Consider the following 20478-nt stretch of genomic DNA (forward strand, 5'->3'; position numbering starts at 1 on the left):
AGTCTCCTAAACTGATGGACAGGTTCATCGGCCCATTTCGTATCCTCAAGGTCCTCAGCCCTGCCGCAGTGAAGCTCCAGCTCCCAGCTTCACTGCGGATCCACCCGGTCTTCCATGTTTCAATGATCAAACCTCACCACACCTCACCCCTCTGTGCTCCCGGTCCGGCGCCGCTTCCTGCCCGGATCATTGACGGGGAGCCGGCTTGGACAGTGCGCCGGCTCCTGGACGTCCGTCGAATGGGCCGGGGGTTCCAATATCTGGTGGACTGGGAGGGGTATGGACCCGAAGAACGCTCCTGGGTGAAGAGGAGTTTCATCCTGGATCCGGCCCTCCTGGCCGACTTCTACCGCCGACACCCCGATAAACCTGGTCGGGCGCCAGGAGGCGCCCATTGAGGGGGGGGTCCTGTTGTGTGGGCCGCCAGAAGAGGAGGTACTGCTGGCCCACCACCAAAGGGCGCCCTGCCTGAAGTGCGGGCTTCAGGCACGAGAGGGCGCTGCCGCCACGGACACAGCCGGGAGTGACAGCTGTTACTCATTACTTCCTGACAGCTGTCACTCATTCTTCATCATCTCACTCCATAAAACCAGACGTCATCTCCACCTCATCACCGAGATATCATACTTCATTGGAGGTAATATCCTCAGCCGATTTTGTGTTACAACATTGTTTGTATATTGTGAGTGTTTGCAGGAGTACCGGTACCATTGTCAGTGGAAGCTGAGAGAGCGCTAGAAGGCACTCTTTTCCCCTGAGGAATCTACAGTACTCTGCAAGTTATAGAGTGAGAGGTGGAGGTGGCATTCCCACCGTTGTTGTTACTGGGTGTGCACACACCTAGACTTGACTGTCTTTGTTCTCGCCAGCAGTACCAGATCCGACAGTCGGGGACGGTGATCACCTGGGAATTCGGGACTTGGCGGCTCCAGTATTCACCAGGTTCGGTGGTGGCGGAAATCGTGTGGTTCCGGCTCTTCTCAGGACAGACGTCTTCTATCCTCGAGCCTGCCCACACGTCACCTTTGTGATTTGACTGTAATTATATTCTGAGATTGTCTGTATTTCGTTGTGCACATTTCACAACATTAAATTGTTACTTTTTGCGCCCCCTGTTGTGGGTCCGTGTCACTACACTTTCACAACAACTTCACTTTTAATTTTGTGCAGCCATCACAGAATAAATTAGAATGAATTTGTGCTGCTGTGACAAAAATGAGGTGCTTTTCGTCACAATATCATGAACCAATAGATTAATGTATATTTCATGCTGCTGAATCACGACTTGCCGTGAGACCTGGTTGGTTTTGACACAGTGAGCCAAATTTTGCAAAATATATGAAAGCAATTGACAAAAACTGTAAAAGTTTGTTATACTAAATTTTGGCACCTTTTTGACACTTTTAACTGCAGGCAAATATCAACCTTAAATCAGGCTCCAAACCTTGCGGATAATAGGTATCGGACCTTAAAAATCCTATATCGGTCGACCCCTAGTGGAGAGAGTAAATCAGGAAGTGCAGTGGATTGAGTGAGGACAGCTATGAAGAGAATGAAAAGTGGAAAGGCAGTAAGTAAGTATGTAAAGTTTGTGTGTATAGCACCTTTTAAAATAAAATCAGAAAGTGCATTACAGTGAAAAAAATAAAACAGAAACAGAGAAATTAAAACACCAGGAACATAAAACTAGTTAAAATCCTCTACAACTGGGTTTGAGCTTCTCTTTAAAAGTCCACTGAATGTAGATGCAGTGGCACTGCAGTCCACAGTTTGGGAGCCACACCCTCAAACATATAGTCTCCTTTGGTTTTCAGCCTTGACTGAGGTACAGCCAACAGGATCTGTTCTATAAGGATGCAGATGTTCACTGATGTAGATGCATTTGACCGTGCAGAGCCCTAAAGGTCATCACTAATATTTTAAACTGCGGTCTGAACTGAATGGGGAGCCAATGGAAAGAGCACAGAACGGGTGTTATGTCAGACCTCTTAGAGGACCATGTAAGGAGACTTGCAGCAGCTTTCTGGACCATTTGTAAGCAATCCAAAGAAGACTTCCTGAGGCTAGGGAACAGCAAATTACAATAGTCAAGATTTGATAAATCTTGATAAAATAAAAGCATGAATGATCATTTCCTGCTTAGCTTGAGACACAATGTTTCTAAGAGGGATGATGTTCCATAAGTGGAAAAAACAATATTGCACAACCCTTAGCAAAAATAAGTTTATTCAAGTGTACTATGAGTATACTTATTTTTTACTAAAATTGAGGAAGTATACTTGAAGGTGACTTTTTATAAACTATATTTTATATACTTAAGAATAGTATAGTGAAGTATACTTGGCTTATACTGAAAAGTGTAAATAAAAGTCTAAGTCTGCGTACATTAATACTAAGACTTACACTTATACTTTAATACTAAAACTTATACGTACTTAAACTTTAGTATACTTTTTACGTCTTTCTCCCACAAAGTACTAACACTTATTATGCACTTGGAGCAAGATATACTAAGTCAAGCCACTGACTCAAGTAACTGAAAAGAAGTCATAAAAGATTTTTTTTTTCTATGCAGTTATTTATTTTTGGTTCCAAAGGTTCGCTCTTTTCTTTTACCTTTTTTGACAAGGAAGGACTTTAGTTCTCATCTGAAGATGGTATGTTTACATTTTAACAAATAAGGACTTGATCTTGGAGAGACCATTATGTTTACATTTTACATGCACTTTTTCCTTTAATTTTCTCCACAAAGGAAGGACTTGATTTCATAGGTCTTTGTTTTTGAAATGTTTAAAAATATATCAAACTTGTTTTCAACATTCTGTCTTGTGATTTTTTTAATGCATCACACTCACACACACACATACAGTATGAGTAAACTTTAAGAATACTTTAAGGAGTATATTTTCAGTATATAAATAGTAAACTACAAGTAATATGCCAAGCAAAATTAAAGTATAAAAAGTAAAATAGTGAAATAACCAATGTGTATAACAGTATACTTCAAGTATACGATAATAAACTAAAAATAGGGACTCAAAGTATACAACTAGTACAATGGCAGTATATCGATAAGTGCACTTGTGGTATACTTTAAGCATAGGAGAGGGATATATCAAGTACATTGATAGTATATAGATGAGTGTACTTGTTGTATACTTTAAAATGTACTTTTGCAAACTTAAAACAAACTTTAAAATATACTTTTAGAAACTTGAAATGTTACAATTTAGTCCAAAAAAGTATTCAATTTGTGTAGTTTCTAGTATACTAACAGTACACAGTCTGTAGTATACTTGCTATACTGAAGCATACTTAATAAAATGAACTTTAAGTATAATACTTTTTGCTAAGGGAAGACGGGTGACGTGTGTCAAAACTGAGAGTCTGGTCAAGCGTAACACCCAGATTTCTGACTGCTGAGTGAACAGAAGAGGACAGAGAGCCAAGGTTCTTAATCACTGAGGGAACAAACTCCTCAGGGGCATGAACAAGGACTTCAGGTTTTGCTGTATTAAGTTGCAGATAGCAGCCATCCAGTTTTCTATGACGTTAACACAGTTTTGAAGGACGGATATCTTAGTAACATTTTGTGGTGTAAATGGTAAATGAACTGCATTTATATAGCGCTTTTCCATCTGCATCAGATGCTCAAAGTACTTTACACACTAATGCCTCACATTCACCCTGATGTGAGGGTGCTGCCATACTCACTATACGCCGGGAGCAACTCAGGGATGAAGGACCTTGCCCAAGGGCCCTTAGTGATTTTCCAGTCAGGCTGGGATTTGAACAGAGGATCCTCTGGTCTCAAGCCCAACACTTAACCACTAGATCATCACCTCCCCCAAGTAGTAAAGGAGATGTACAGCTGTATGCCATCTGCATAATGATGATATGAGACATCATTAGAAGAACTCAAGATGTGTCCAAGCGGGAGCAAATACAATGCAAATAATATAGGTTCCACAACAAAACCTTGGGGCCCACCACAGGACAGAATGGCAGAAGAGGACATATATTTAGCTGCAGCAACTGAGAAACCCCTGTAAGAGAGATAGCACAAAAACCAAATAAGGGATGTCCCAGAGTGTCTTTCGTCTCTCAATCAAAAAACACCATGATCACCTGTGTCAAAAGCCGGAGACAGATCCAAAAGTACAAGTATCGAATATTCACCTGCATCTCTGTACATTAAAATATCATTTAGTCCAGATGACATTCCAGTGGAGGCATGGAAATTTCTTGGAGAGATGGCAGTGGAGTTTTTAACCAGATTGTTTAATAAAATCTTGGAAACTGAAAGGAAAGCAGGTGAAGATCTGTGAGCAAGAATATGGTTTCATGCTGAGAAAGAGCACTACAGATGCAATGTTTGTCTGAGAGTTCTGATGGAGAAGAATAGAGAAGAACAGAAGGAGGTGGAAACCTGGCTCTAGGGTAGATGGGGATATTAGGGTATTATAGATCGTGATGATGTTATAGGTTGGGATGGAGGAGGATCTGCTTCAGAAGCCGAGAGGCATGCATAAGGTGCAAGTTTCTCAGAATAAACATTTATGAAATAAAAAATAACTGGTGGGATTGGCTCCAGTCCCCTCGTGACCCTGAACAAGACTGAGTGAGATCAAAAAATGAATGAATGGATGACTGGATGACCTTACAGTTCAGACACTGACTGGGTTGGAAGGCCTTGCTCAAAGACAGCTCGATGGTGGTAAATAAATGGTAAATGGACTGCATTTATATAGTGCTTTTTTTTCATCTGCATCAGACGCTCAAAGCGCTTTACAACCATGCCTCACGTTCACTCTGATGTGAGGCTGCTGCCATACAAGGCACTCACTACACACCGGGAGCAACTAGGGGATTAAAGACCTTGCCCAAGGGCCTTTAGTGATTTTCCAGTCAGGCTGGGATTTGAACCAAGGATCTTCTGGTCTCAAGCCCAGCGCCTTAACCACTAGACCATCACCTCCCCCGATGATGATGGTCTTTAACTTACTCTGTCTTGTTTCTTGCAGGTTTAGTTTCTTTTTGAGCAGGACAGGTGCTGGTCCACATGTGGGCGGGGCAGCTCTGCCTCTGGGCGGACCTCCTTACCTTTTCACACTGTGGACTGCTGGATGAAGAGGCCATAGTGATGTCAGACCATTTCCTCCAACCAGAAAGCAGAGTCTGAGCCTGAGCCCTCTGACAGCGAGTCGGACCTGCAGTTGAACATGCACGCACGCACGCACACACACACACACACACACACACACACACACACACACACACACACACACACACACACACACACACACACACACACACACACACACACACACATTAACAGTGTAAGCGTGTGTTAGTATTTATTACATTGAGGGGACATCCCATGAAGTTGGCCCGAAATGTTAAAGGTTCAATTTTAGGGTTAAAATGAGTCAAGAATTACAATCCCAATTCCAATGAAGTTGGGATGTTGTGTGAAATGTAAATAAAAACAGAATACAATGATTTGCAAATCCTCTTCAATCTGTATTCAATTGAATACACCATAAAGACAAGATATTTAATGTTCAAACTGATAAATTTTATTGTTTTTGTGCAAATATTTGGATGCCTGCAACACGTTTCAAAAAAGCTGTGACAGTGGCAACAACAGAGTGGGAAAGTTGATGAATGCTCAAAGAACACCTGTTTGGAACATTCCACAGGTGAACAGGTTAATTGGAATCAGGTGAGTGTCATGATTGGGTATAAAAGGAGCATCCCCAAAAGTCTCAGCTGTTCACAAGCAAAGATGGGGTGAGGATCACCACTTTGTGAACAACTGTGTAAAAAAAATAGTCCAACAGTTAAAGACAACCAACACAAAATGATGGAAAATGTGAACTCTTTAAACCTCGATGATTTGGGTTTGGTCTTTAATCAAGACTTGTTAGAACTGCTTACATCCAATTTGAAACTTGACTCACCAGTTTTGAAGTGAGGCTTGTTGGAATTAGTTTAAAGTGCAAGTCCAGACTTACTGGCCTTGAGTCAGGACTTGCTGGTCAAGGGTCTGGGCTTGCTGGTCTTGACTCATTGGTCTTGAGTTGAGACAGTCTGGTTGAGTGTCTGGAGTCACTGGTCATGAGTCAGAACTGGGTGGTCTTGAGTTCAGAGTTTATGGTTTTGAGTCAGGACTCACTGGTCTTGAGTTGGGACTGGCTGCTCAAGGGTCCAGGCTTGCTGGTCTTGAGTCAAGACTCATTGGTCTTGAGATGAGACTGGTTGGTTGAGTGTCTGGAGTCACTGGTCATGAGTCAGAACTAGGTGGTCTTGAGTTCAGAGTTTATGGTTTTGAGTCAGGACTCACTGGTCATGAGGCTGGACTCGCTGACCTTCAGTCAGGACTCTGATCTTTAGTCCAAACTTGCTGGCCTTGAATCAGGACTTGCTAGCCTTGAGTCAGGACTCACTGGTCTTGAGACCAGACTGACTGGTTAAGGGTAAAAGATTCGCTGGTTGCAAGTTGGGTCTGGCTGGCCTTGAGTCAGGACCCCTTTGGACCCACATGGGACTATGTTTTTAAGGTGACATGTGTTTATGTGTGTTGTTTTTATGCATTCTCTTACATGTCGGCAGGCGGTGAGTGTGGCTGGTCAAAGATCCTTGGACAAACTCTCCATCTTCATCAACACACCAGCATTGACCTGAACACACCACAAGGATTTACTGTTGTGGATGTTTGTGCTACAGTGACCTGTGTGCGATGGCGGTGTTTATAAGACCTGTGGCGCGGTAACATTGCATGAGCCGCCACAATCCATTGGCATCGCACTGTGGTGTGAAAGGCTGGTAGTTGTGCCGCTGCTCCGGCAGCAACATCTGCAGAGCTGAAGAAGAACCGGTCCATATTTTATTGGACAAACACAAGGGACACAGGGACAGGAAATCAACACTACAGTTTGTAAATGTTGAAGGAGCGTCTTGTGTGAAGATCAAAGTCCTTTGAAGAACTTTTTAGCTTTGTGTCAGTGAACAGAAGTGACTTTAATGTGTGACTCACTGGAGTAGGCAGCCAATCGCAGAGCAGCTTTGGATCGGCTCAGTAACCTATCAGAGATCTGCACTTCCTCTGAGGTTAGTTGCAGCCCTTTGGCCAATAGGAATCCATATTCCAGTGCTAAGTGGGTGGAGTTTGAGAGGTCGATGATGCGGTTGACTTCCTGCCTGAATGACGTGACTTTAGCGACCACCTGAGAACACAATCCTTAAAAAAAAAAGCTGCAAGTTTGAAAAAGCCAAAACGTATGTTTTCATTTGCTAAGCTACAGGTTTGACCACATCTGTGCTATGCTCACTGCTCTTACCAGTAGATGAGCGCAGATTCTGTGATCTTATGTCTGGACCTGAAACACACCGAACACACAGTCAACACTAGAACTCCAAACACTCAAAAACCGGCAGTTTGTGGAGGCTCTGAACACTGCTGCCTCTACTGGATGGTAGCTGCACTGCAAAGAAATTCTTTTGAAACATTTTAGTTGGCTTTGTGATGTTAAAACAGCAGGGTTGGGGTTCGGTCAGGTCAGGCTGTGCACTATGAGAAGGCGACGGTTCCTCTGAGAATATTCATGGTGTTGTGCAGGTTCCATCCAGGACACAAGGTGGTTCTGCAGTTTGGTGGATGAGGCACCAGTGTACCCTCCCAGATCTGACCTGGCCCCTGAATGCAGCTTCAGCTGAAGCTGTTTGCTGTGAATCCTCAATATTAGTGGTTTGTGTTTTTAATATTTTGCTGAGCCAGAAGGTGAGGCTCTCAGTTTACCAGTCGATTTACTCTCCTGTCCTCACCTACAGTCATCAACTTTGAGTAATGACTGAAAAAATAAGATCGCAGATGCAGGCAGAGGAAGTGAGGTTCCTCTGTCAGGTGTCTGGGCTGACACTCCTGGACAGGGTGAGAAGCTCAATTATCCTGGAGGGACTTGGAGTAGAACTACTGCTTCTTAACATCGAAAGGAATCAGCTGAGGTGGTTCAGGCATCTGGTGAGGATGCCCCCTGGTGGTCTCCACTGGGAGGAGGCTCTGGGGAAGATCCAGGAGATGCTGGAGGGATTATATTTCCCAGCTAGCTTGGAAACACCACAGGATCCCCCGGGGACAGTTACAGGACTTAGCCAAGGATAAGGAAGTATGGGATGAGCTGCTTGCTCTGGTGCCACCACTACTCGACCCAGATAAGCTCCAGAAACTGAATGAATCAATGAATAATAGTTTGTATGTTGGATTTATTAGACTGTACATTCACCACCAACAGCAATAACTTACAGACAACAACGCCCCCTGCTGGTGTTGCTGGCAGCGGGACTCCTTTGGCATCCACACAGAAGCAGCGAGAGCCAACACACTGCAGAGGCAAATACTCGCCATCCTCCGAGCATGCTGGGATGTGGATCTCTGCTCCTGCTGCCAACCTGGCTTTCATTTTGACTGCAAACATCCGCGCCCTCTCACATCGTGATGGACAACGAGGCCTCTGAGCTGTGCTCCGTGTCCCCGCGACCTCCTGCCCCACAGGGTCCACACACCAGCACTCATCACCCCGACACTGCACTTCCTGGAATCCTCCCTGGGCAGTGCAGCTCGGGACAAACACGGCTGGCATGCTCTCCGCATCTTGCTCCTTGGAGCAAAAGTTCAGCAGAGAAATCAAAACCTGAAGAACAACAAAACAAAAAGCACCATAAGTGATGTTGAAGTCCATCTGTCCTGTTAGGAAGTGATCAAACTGTCATCCATCAAAGTAAAAATAAGGATACAAATCAGTTCAATCCAACAGGATAAAGATTCTGAGAAGGTAAGATCCTGCAGCAGCTGAATCAGAAATCTATTGAGCTTCCACCCGATGACACTTTGAGAATCCTCTGCTGGCCATTCAGCTATAAAGATTTTAAAGATGGAGCTGTAAGTCCACCTGATTTTGACTCAAATTCTCCAGTTTGGACCAATGTCACATCTGCTAGCTGTGGATTAGCTAATGAGGTGACATCAGGTCATGCAGGTGATGTACCTGGATATCCAAACGTTTTCTCCTGCTTCCAATTTCTGGCTCACTGTGGCATCAGGTTACATCAAGTAGCCTAGAGGTCCCTCTTGCAACAGCTTCTAGTTTATCCTGGTCACAGTCAAACCAAGATCTAACCAAAGGATCCATGAGCGTGTTCTAGATCTACCCCAGATCTCGCCAGGAAGGCTTCCAGAAGTCATGAACTTTAGGACGTGACCCTGAGCCTCAGATAGCATCTTTGTATTTAAAGGAACCAGGAGAAACTGCAGAACCTCTGATTATGATTTTTCAGGCATGTTTAAGGAGACCCTGGTGTAGACACAGAACACTCTAAGGGGAAGCCCTGGGAAAACCTCGGCATTCCCTGTAGCAGGTGGAGGATGTGGCTGGGAAGTCGATGTGTTTTAGACACTGAAACTCCAAAAGTGGTTCATGGATTACAATAACATTTTTTGTGGAGATGAGACTTGGACCAAGGATGCTTTGGGAACATTTTAATGATAATCTGAATCTACTTCAGAATTTTTCTTTTATCTCTTTCTGTAACATTCTGTCCTTATGACATCAGAAAGGTTAGATGGGTGTAAAATTATCATGTTGGTCATTATGAGTCTGGTGGAAAGGCGCCATCTCAGTGCGCCTCCTGTTTATGAAAGATTTGTTTCTGACCTGTTTCAGTGAAGCCATGTGTGAGCTGGTCACCACCGTCAGGGTGTGTTTGAAGGTGTAGAGGAAGGTTGGGTTTTCCAGCGCTAAGCTAACAGACTGGACCAGATCTTGGTTCTTCTGGAGGTTGATGGTGACACCTTGGTCTTGGAATGAGATCTGGTCCATGTTGAGGGTACCTTTGGGCCCTGTGACTCCACTGAAGTTAAATGTAGAGGCACTCTTCAAGAACTTTCCTCCAAACAGGTTCTCCTGTAGGCGGGCTGGGGAGGAGCGTGACAGAGCCTGCAGAGCTCCGCCCACTGAGGCAAAGAGACCATCAAAAACCTCGAACAACTGTGAGAGGAAGGAGACTCGTTCCATATCAGCAGGGAGGAAGTCCTCGAGGGGCTGCAGTAGAGACTGGCACCAGGCTGGAGATCTGCTGGTGGATGTCAACAGAGGAGGACCGACGGGGCCAACGAAGAGCCGAGATAGAGCCAGACGACGCAACGATATGCAATTAAGATCACGTGAAGCTGAAAGAGAAGAAAAGAAAAAGATGGGAGATGGAGCTAGGTGATGTCCTCACCCATCATTTCCTTCTGCTAAATTAGACTTGCAGGAGGATTCCCCTCCATCTAGCCACTTGTGTAATCACAAAATTTCATAACATTCCATATTTATTGTAAGCTGTACCTGCAGCAGCATAGAATCCAAATTATCGTGATGGCTTTGGGTGATACAGCCTCTGATCTATTGAAGTAGGATGAGACGGTCAACTGGACCTGCTTAGTTCCTCAATGATGTTTTGCTTTTTATCCAGAAAAGCCTCATCAGTTCTTTATCTAAATGAGTGAAACATCTCCAAAGAGCTAAAAAGGTCCAGTTGACCTAGCTCATCCTACTTGGATGCTCCTCGAGTCTCCGCAGACAGCATCTGATGCAGCTGATAGTGGCCGAGTTTCTTTGACTTCCTGTACGGTTGGGGCTTCCATCAGAGATCCTACAAAACCTTATGGACCTTCCTGTGTTCTTTGTTCAGGGGAGGTGATGGTATAATGGTTAGGTTCAAGTCCCAGACTGTGAATTCCTCAAATTATATTGGATACTGGATCTACTGGACTACTATTGGATTAACCATGGAATTGATCAGCTGGTCTCTGAATGCTATTGACACCATTTTTTCTACAAGAAGGTCAGGAGCGGGGGATCCTACCTGCCCAGATGGAACGTATCCTGCGGGCTATCCCGGGGGTCTTGGCGTATTGCATGCTTGGCGCCTTTCTCCGTTGAGGGCGTCGAGGATTTATTCTTTTTTTGTCTCATGGTAGCAGGGCTGGTACTTTCTGGCTTATGTGCTGCCCCGATCTACCGGAAAATTGGCAAGACGGCGGCATCAAGAACGACGGCCCCTCGCTTGTCCGTCATGATTAACGAGGTTGGCAAGGCAGTGAATTCTCAGACTGTGTTGACTCTTAAACTCAGACGCAAATTGGATGACATCTTGGAGCTCATGCGTGCCTTGCAGTTGAAGTTGAAGGTTTTGGAGGCCGGTGAATATTCTTAATTCATAATTGGGAATATTCTTAATTCATAATTGGGATTTGGCTGTTCAAGTGGAACTGTTAAAAAGTGTTTTTCACTGCTCAACCACAACACTCCAGGCTTATCTAGCCTCAAGGACAAATTGCCCACTGTTTTCCTCCAGAGGAATGTCTTCAGGCCTTGGTGAGATTATTCGGCTCCTTCTTATCTCAACCCACAAAGACAATAAACTGACAGATTTACACATGGACAAAGACTAAAGCATGCTCCATTTTTCCCTTTACCTCCCTTCCTGCCCCATCACACACCCCATCCCGGCCACAGCTCACGCCACTCCTTTCCTGTCCGTGGGCTGCGCGGTTTTTAGCTGCAGCAGGTCCCCATTCCCCCCAAACTAGCGGTGCCGCAACTTCAGTTGCAGCGGCCTTCACTCAATTCGTATGATGGACTGTTTCAAGTTTATTGCACATAAACAATGTCAATTGTCTTTAATTTTGATGTGTGCCATTATTACAGTAAACAAGTAATAATTGTGGATTAATTGCTGTATCTTGTCTGAAGTAATTGGAGTGTAAAAGTAATTGCCCTTTTTTGGGATCAATGAAGTTGTCTGAAGTCTGAAGCCTGACTGGAAAATCGCTAAGGGCCCTTGGACAAGGTCCTTAATCCCCTAGTTGCTTCTGGTGTGTAGTGAGCACTTTGTATGGCAGCAGCCTGACACTGGGGTGAATGTGAAGCATTAGTGTGTAAAGCACTTTGAGTGTCTTATGCAGATTGAGAAGCGCTATATAAATGCAGTCCATTTACCATTTTGTGCACAATATGCAGCCTACTTTGTAATCAGGACAGGCAGGTGCATGTAGCCACGCCCCTAAACACTGCACCAGGCTCCACCCTCACGCGGTTTCCAGGTACGTTGGCTTTTTAATCCTGGACTAATCTTGATCACTTTTAAAATGAGATATGTCACGGGAGTAAAGCTCTTGTCATGGGATCAAAACGTGACATTGAGCTGAACACACATGGTTTTGTACGATTCTCACACTGCAAAGAAGGGATGACTAAAAACAAGATAAAACACTAAATCTGAGGGAATTTATCTCACCGCATAGACAGATAATTTCACTTGACAAGATGCCTTGAATTAAGATTGTTAAATCTACAAATAAGCATGTCAAACACTTAAAATTAGAAATTTACTCTTAAAACAAGATAAATTATCTAACACTTCTAAATATACATTTTGTTTTGTTTTTTAATCTGGGTAAGAATCAAATAATTTGCTGTGCATAAATAATGTGATGAAGACTCACTGCAAACCAGGGACTGTCCATGCCATTGTGTCTGAGAAGGTTCCCTCCCTGTGGGTTCGACACACCAGCACCGCCCTCCGTCCAGGCACTGCCTGGCTGAGAAGGATCCGTCAGCCTCACAGGACGGAACAAACACACTGGATGTCTCCTCCGCCACCCGACGTTCCTCCTCACAGGCAGTTGGACCTGCAGAGAGACAACGTCCAAATCCGTGCTCGAACCCATCTAAAGCAGAGTACCAGCTGCTTTATTCTGAAGTAGCTCCATTGAATGTGGAATCACTTACATCTGAAGTGTCCAGTCAGGGTGAGACGAACTCCCAGCATCCTCCTCTGCAGGACTCGATAGATGTTGGACTGGGAGAACATGCGACCAGGAGGACCACCGGAGAACGCTGAGTCGTACACCTCAGAGAGGAGGAGCTCCAGGCCTGGATGAGGTGCACATACAACATCACCATCAACTGTGTCGTGATACTTACATCCCAACAAGGACAAACTCCATGTTAAACCTAAAAAGATTTTTAACCGTTTCAGCACACACATGGTGTGTGAGGGGTTTATTGAGTTGTCTGAGTCCTGATAAGTGGCCATTTGATCCAACATTACTGAAACCTTCATGATACTTGACATGGGAACCATTGCCTGGCTATTCTGACCATGTGGTCCAAGTCTTGAGCCTGGAGAAACCGAGAGGCAGCCGTAGCTTGCATGACCTTCACCATCTGTCAGGGAAATGCTGAATGTAGCTTCTGCATTTCCACAGAGAACAAATTTTTTTTTTCTGGAAAGTCAATGTAGCTTTGGTGCTCATGGCGACACACCCGACATGCATGATTTTGTCTGTCTGATAGCTACAGTAGTGTAAGGAACAACACATGAACCTGTTCCTTGTGTTTGTGGACCTCACCAAAACCTCCAGGGAAGGCTTGTGGAAAATTATGTCAAGACTGGGCTGCCCATTCACCTCTTCATTGTTGTGGGTAGAACATTCCATGATGGCATGCTGGCCCATGTTGTTGATGGAAGAATCACATCGGATCCATTTCCTGTGACAAACTGCACCAAACAAGGCTGGGTTATCGCACCAGTGCAGTTCACTATAACGTTTGCAGCATGCTGCTTTCACCAGCTGGGACCTGCATATTCCCACTGCAGCCCGCACTGATGGCAGTCTTTAACCTTTGAAGACCCTCAGCCAAACCCAAAGTCAAGAAGTTTGTACTCCATGAATTGCTCTTCACTGACAACTGTGCACGAGCTGCACACTCCCTAGCTGACATTCAAACCATCGTCGATCACTTTGCCACTGCCTGTCATGGCTTGGCCTCACCATCAGGCTGTGCTAGACGAAAGCTCTGCTGCAGCCAAGCTTGGGTGGTGATTACAGACCAGATCACCATCATCAGTGATCAACAGAATGCTGCAGACAAGCTGTGCCAGTCCTTGAGAGATGTGGCATTGGGGGCACTGAGTCCTTACTTGTCACAGTGCAACTTTGCTGAGCTGGCCATCTGGTGTGGATGACAACGGGATGCACGAGGCCATCTTCTATCAGCAGCTGGAGGGTGGCACTCGCCATCAAGGTGGTCAGGAGAAGTGCTATGAGGACATCCTCAAGGCCAACCTCAAGACCTGTAATATCGATGTCTTGTCCTGGCAGACCTCAGCCACGAACGGGCCTCTCTGGCATGCTATGTTGAAGTCTCTAGTCAGGACCTTAGAGCACAGGTGACTTCAAACCACCAGATAGAAATGTTATTGCAGGAGCCATGCAGGAGCCATCCCTGAAGATACCGACATTTATCCATGCACCATCTGTGGCACGTAGTGTGCTTCCAGGATCGGACTATTTAGTCACATGAAGACACACACAAAGTGGGCGAGTCATCATCAGCGACCTGTGTTGTCGTGTACCCGTGTTGTGTTTCTGTTTCGTGTACCCATGTCATATACCCGTGTTGTGTACCCGTATCATGTACCCGTGTCGTGTACCCATGTCGTGTACCTGTGTCGTGTAGTTCTCGGCCGCGGCTGTCTGAACAGAAACAATAAGAGGAAACCAGCGGAAAAAACTTCCTGAAGCGACTGAAGGTCTCAAAGGCTTCTGGAAACCTAAAAACACGCGGAGACAAATGTTTGTCCCTTCACAGACACAGTCACTGTTTGTAAACATGCAATCAAAAGCAATCAAAAACGTGCTTATTTAGGGTCTGCTCCTTTATCTGCCCAACCGGAGTTGTTCCCCGGGTGCCGGACTGTGGCTGCCCACTGCCCTTAGTGTTTAACTGTAACATCCTAACTGTAATTAGGATGGTTAAATGCAGAGGACAAATTTCGTTGTATATGTGGAATGACAATAAAGTTTCTATTCTATTGTATTTTATTCTATTTTATCCACTGGGGGGCAGATTAGAGCAGAGTCATGCAGCATTTTTTTTTGGAATGTTGTACTTCTCAACATGATGGGAGCATTTTTAAATCCTGACCGTGACCCGGCTCCAGAGTCCACTTTGGTTTTCATGGAGATGATGGTTCCTGAGTCTGGAATCTGTTGTTTGGTAACTGTAGTTGGAATCAAAAACCTGCTGGTCTCATGGACTAAAACTGGACTTGATGGAAATGGAATGTTAATTCAGATTTTTGTAAACATGAGCAGAACGATCGTGGGATTTCATCTGGAGGAACTTTCGGATCATGGTAGAGTTCAGCAGGTCTTTGTTTACACGTGAGAACAGACAGGCGGACTGTGAGGAACAAAAGGTTCCCAGGCTGGGTCAGTACCTGTTGAAGGCATGCAGCATGTCCAGCTCGGTTCCATCAGTAGTGTTGATGAATTTGCATTGTACAGGAAGGAAGCTGCCGTCTTCTGCACACTGAGGAAGCGATGGAGAGCGAGAAACATGAAGGAGTCGCCTCGCCCTGATCTCACAGGCACCAGGACCTCAGGATCAAAGGTTAAGAAGTCAAAATGATCATTTTGCTCATCAAACCTTCCAGAAGTCAAATTTGCGAAGCTCCATAACATTGCACAAACAACCAAAACTAGAAAGAAGTCAGTAAGAAATGATGTAAGGTCCTGTTCTCTTCGTTTTCTGCCCAAGAAGAACTTAAGAGAACCTGGATCATGGATCCTTTTTAAAATGGGTTCTGTTCATATCACAGACTGTGTCTTTTTGGTTCATACACCCATATTTCTGCCTTGACTGTTGATTGGACTGGGTTGTTTTGGACACTCTACGATGTAAACAACCAAATAGAATTCCAAGGAATTCTTCATATAGAACTCTCAAAAATCATTACCAATGAGGGTGCAGTGGAGGCATATTGTGGTCAGTGGTGGGCACTGCTCTGCTAATCCGATAACCAATAATTAGCAAAGCAAATTTTTTTGTTAGCGGATTAGCTTTTCAGATAAGTTTTAAAACCATTATTGGTCCAATTATCTTCTGGTAAATTTAGTTCTGATAACTTTTAGACCACTAACATTTTTTTACATAGCTAGTAACGTTGAAAAACATTTATAATTGCTTTTGCTCCTGTCTGCTATGTATTTTGCAGCAGTGAGGTAGCTAAGAGGAGCTGAGCTCAACTCTGCTCCCAGCAGAAAGGGCCTGGCTGCCAAACTACCACAAAAAAGAAAACTCATTATTCCTTAACACCATACAGTGGTCCAGCATGAGGCAGAGGTCTTGAAATGGAAAGCAGGTTTTGATTTATAAATCAAATTATTCCAGATCGAATAACTACATTAATGTAAACTCTTAAAATGTACAAAGTGAATATATAACACATATCTGTTAAGTTAAAAATAATGTAAGAATTCTGAAGATTTGAACATTAACACACAGATGCCCAAAGGGATTATGGGTAAACTTAGCCTCCACTCATACTGATTGGTTGACTAATTCATTCTATGTAAAAACCAACACAAGTGAATGAATGTAATGTGTGTGTTGGTGTTTACAAATAAATGTGCTTTTGTATATGTCTTTTTTTTTCATTTGTGTAAAAAAAAGGCATTTGCAAAACCAAAAAGTCTCTTAAATTGTGATTCAGGTCGACAACCGGCTGATATAGCCGGCATCAAAATGCATAGAACACTGCCATCTACTGGTGACTGGTTATATCACAGTGTTGTCGACCTGAATCATAGTTTAACAGAGCCATTGTTATGACACTGCACAGAACAACTAACCGATCGGATGTTATCAGTGGTGGACACAGTTCATCTAATCTGATAGCAGATAATTATTGAAGCTAATGTTTTTGCTATCGGATTAGCTTTTCAGATAAGTTTTAAAACCATCATCAGACCAATTATCTTCCGATAATTTAGTTCCGATAACTTTCAGTCCGATAACATTTACTTTGCTGGTAAAGTTTAACGGTCAACAATGTTTGTAAACCCTAAAATCAAACATTTTAGTCCGTTTGTTGCGTGTTTGTAGCCATGGAGCAGACTGGCTGCCTGTCGCTTGCTGATGACGTCATCATTAAGCGCAAAACATGAATGGCCGGTTGATGCGGGGAGCATTGTGGGTATTGTAGTTCAGGTTCACTTTGCACGTTACAGTGACTTGTCCACTAGCCACAAAAACAAAACAGACTAATTTTAACATTATTTTATTTTATTTCTTTGTGGCTGTAATTTAATTGCCAAGACTCGGTGGGGAGAGGGAGCGACATTTCTTCACATTTAGACATTGTTTTGGATTTAAAACATGGATTATTTATTCAGATGAATCCCACTGAAACTAACAGGTAAGAATTTATATTTACTACGTGTACAGTGGTCCCTCGTTTATCGCAGGAGTTACGTTCTAAAAATAACCCACAATAGGCGAAAACAGCGAAGTAGCCAGTGTTATTTTTTACAATTATTATAGATGTTTTAAGGCTGTAAAACCCCAAAATACACACTTTATGCACTTTTCTCAAACAGGCATTAACATTTTTTCACTTTTCTCTCCTGTGTAAACACTCTCTTTTTTCTTCTGGGCGAGAAGATTATAAACAGACACACGCAGAAGACAATGTGCGTGCTCTCCCTTTGCTCACTGCCTCCGGGGGTACGGATGCGGGACCCGCAAAGAATCCAAGTCACGGCCACGGAGCTCTGCGGCTGCGGTTACTGAGACCATGCAGCGGGCGCTGCGGATTTTTCTGCAAGAAGTCTATCCTTGCGGGCTGCCGGAGCGCAACAGCGAGCGTAGTCTCTGGACCTGTTGCCAGAGTTGTCCGCAGCTCCGCACAGCAGACAGGGGGGCGGTGTGAGTTGCCCACTGTGGCGTTTACCGAGCCCGCAGACTCAGTAAGCGCATCGCAGGCAGTGAGAGCAATTGCGGTGATGCCGACTGGTGCCGTGACCGGCCCGCCTGATAAGGACACAGAACACAATGCGCTGTTAAAAAAAAGAAGAAGAAGCATGCAAAATTGCACTAAAAAAATCCGCAAAACTGCGAGGCCGCAAAAGGTGATCCGCGTTATAGCGAGGGACCACTGTATTTTACTGTGCCAATCAATGCATTACTGGATCACTGTTGTATAAAGTACCGGAAAATCACACTTAAGTAAAAGTACAGATACCCATTAAAAATGAGTTTGGTAGAAGTTCAAGTCACTGATTGAAATGCTACTCAAGTAAAAGTCTTAAAGTATCTTGTATTTATTGTACTTAAGTATGACAAGTAATGTGCAACTAAATGTACTCAAGTACTGAAAGTAAAAGTACAAGTAAATGTTAATAATCAAAAACAGACTGATTTTTTTATATTATAAAGTTTATCTAGGCTTGTAAATGACTGGTAGTATTAGTCAAAATACTGAAAATTGTGCACATCACACAAAAACACTTCAGAAACAAGGTTTCAAATCCTAAATGAGAGTAGGCTACTCACTAGGTGTTCACAGGAAACAGTTATTTATTTCTATATGTATTTATTTATTTTCATTGTTACATGGTTTTATCTTTTCTGTTGTGTTTTGTTTCATTAGGTTCTTTTTGTCTCTTTCTCTAAAATTGTATTGTAACATTATTAGTCTATTATTATTGACTATTACTGTCTATGATATAGACTATTAGGGCAACACGGTGGCTTAGTGGTTGGCACTGTTGCCTCACAGTGAGAAGGTCGTGGGTTCAATTCCCATGGCCTTTCTGTGTGGAGTTTGCATGTTCTCCCCATGTATGCGTGGGTTTCCTCCGGGTGCTCCGGTTTCCTCCCACATCCAAAGACATGCGGGTTAGATGGATTGGAGTCTATAAATTGTCCGTAGGTGTGTGTGTCTGTGCTTGTTTGTCTATTTGTGGCCCTGTGACAGACTGGCGTCCTGTCCTGGGTGTACCCCGCCTTGCGCTCTATGACTGCTGGGACAGGCTCCAGCCCCCCGCAACCCTTAATTGGACTAAGAGGTAGAATCAATCAATGAATCAATTTTATTTATATATGGCATGCTCTAATCTCTGTAATAAAATTTTATGGTCAACAGTATCAAAAGCAGCACTGAGGTCTAACAGAACAAGCACAGAGATGAGTCCACTGTCCGAGGCCATAAGAAGATCATTTGTAACCTTCACTAATGCTGTTTCTGTACTATGATGAATTCTAAACCCTGACTGAAACTCTTCAAATAGACCATTCCTCTGCAGATGATCAGTTAGCTGTTTTACAACTACCCTTTCAAGAATTTTTGAGAGAAAAGGAAGGTTGGAGATTGGCCTATAATTAGCTAAGATAGCTGGGTCAAGTGATGGCTTTTTAAGTAATGGTTTAATTACTGCCACCTTAAAAGCCTGTGGTACATAGCCAACTAATAAAGATAGATTGATCATATTTAAGATCGAAGTGTTAAATAATGGTAGGGCTTCCTTGAGCAGCCTGGTAGGAATGGGGTCTAATAGACATGTTGATGGTTTGGATGAAGTAACTAATGAAAATAACTCAGACAGAACAATCGGAGAGAAAGAGTCTAACCAAATACCGGCATCACTGAAAGCAGCCAAAGAGAACGATACGTCTTTGGGATGGTTATGAGTAATTTTTTCTCTAATAGTTAAAATTTTATTAGCAAAGAAAGTCATGAAGTCATTACTAGTTAAAGTTAAAGGAATACTCGGCTCAATAGAGCTCTGACTCTTTGTCACCCTGGCTACAGTGCTGAAAAGAAACCTGGGGTTGTTCTTATTTTCTTCAATTAGTGATGAGTAGTAAGATGTCCTAGCTTTACGGAGGGCTTTTTTTTATAGAGCAACAGACTCTTTTTCCAGGCTAAGTGAAGATCTTCTAAATTAGTGAGACGCCATTTCCTCTCCAACTTACGGGTTATCTGCTTTAAGCTGTGAGTTTGTGAGTTATACCACGGAGTCAGGCACTTCTGATTTAAGGCTCTCTTTTTCAGAGGAGCTACAGCATCCAAAGTTGTCTTCAATGAGGATGTAAAACTATTGACGAGATACTCTATCTCACTTACAGAGTTTAGGTAGCTACTCTGCACTGTGTTGGTATATGGCATTAGAGAACATAAAGAAGGAATCATATCCTTAAACCTAGTTACAGCGCTTTCTGAAAGACTTCTAGTGTAATGAAACCTATTCCCCACTGCTGGGTAGTCCATCAGAGTAAATGTAAATGTTATTAAGAAATGATCAGACAGAAGGGAGTTTTCAGGGAATACTGTTAAGTCTTCAATTTCCATACCATAAGTCAGAACAAGATCTAAGATATGATTAAAGTGGTGGGTGGACTCATTTACATTTTGAGCAAAGCCAATCGAGTCTAACAATAGATTAAATGCAGTGTTGAGGCTGTCATTCTCAGCATCTCTGTGGATGTTAAAATCACCCACTATAATTATCTTATCTGAGCTAAGCACTAAGTCAGACAAAAGGTCTGAAAATTCACAGAGAAACTCACAGTAACGACCAGG

General features: G+C 43.5%; 1 protein-coding gene across 1 annotated transcript in view; it reads right to left on the reverse strand.

Moving 5' to 3' along the window:
• tg (thyroglobulin) overlaps positions 1-20478 on the reverse strand; it is a 143198-nt gene that overhangs the window by 91805 nt on the left and 30915 nt on the right. Inside the window, 11 exon segments of the mRNA XM_034165528.1 lie at positions 5104-5210; positions 6606-6683; positions 6762-6866; positions 7040-7243; positions 7344-7382; positions 8306-8693; positions 9714-10228; positions 12551-12736; positions 12837-12980; positions 14558-14664; positions 15334-15493. Of these exon segments, the coding sequence (XP_034021419.1) occupies positions 5104-5210; positions 6606-6683; positions 6762-6866; positions 7040-7243; positions 7344-7382; positions 8306-8693; positions 9714-10228; positions 12551-12736; positions 12837-12980; positions 14558-14664; positions 15334-15493 (2033 nt within the window).

The sequence above is a fragment of the Thalassophryne amazonica genome, unplaced genomic scaffold, assembly GCF_902500255.1.
Source record: "Thalassophryne amazonica unplaced genomic scaffold, fThaAma1.1, whole genome shotgun sequence".
Lineage (NCBI taxonomy): Eukaryota > Metazoa > Chordata > Actinopteri > Batrachoidiformes > Batrachoididae > Thalassophryne > Thalassophryne amazonica.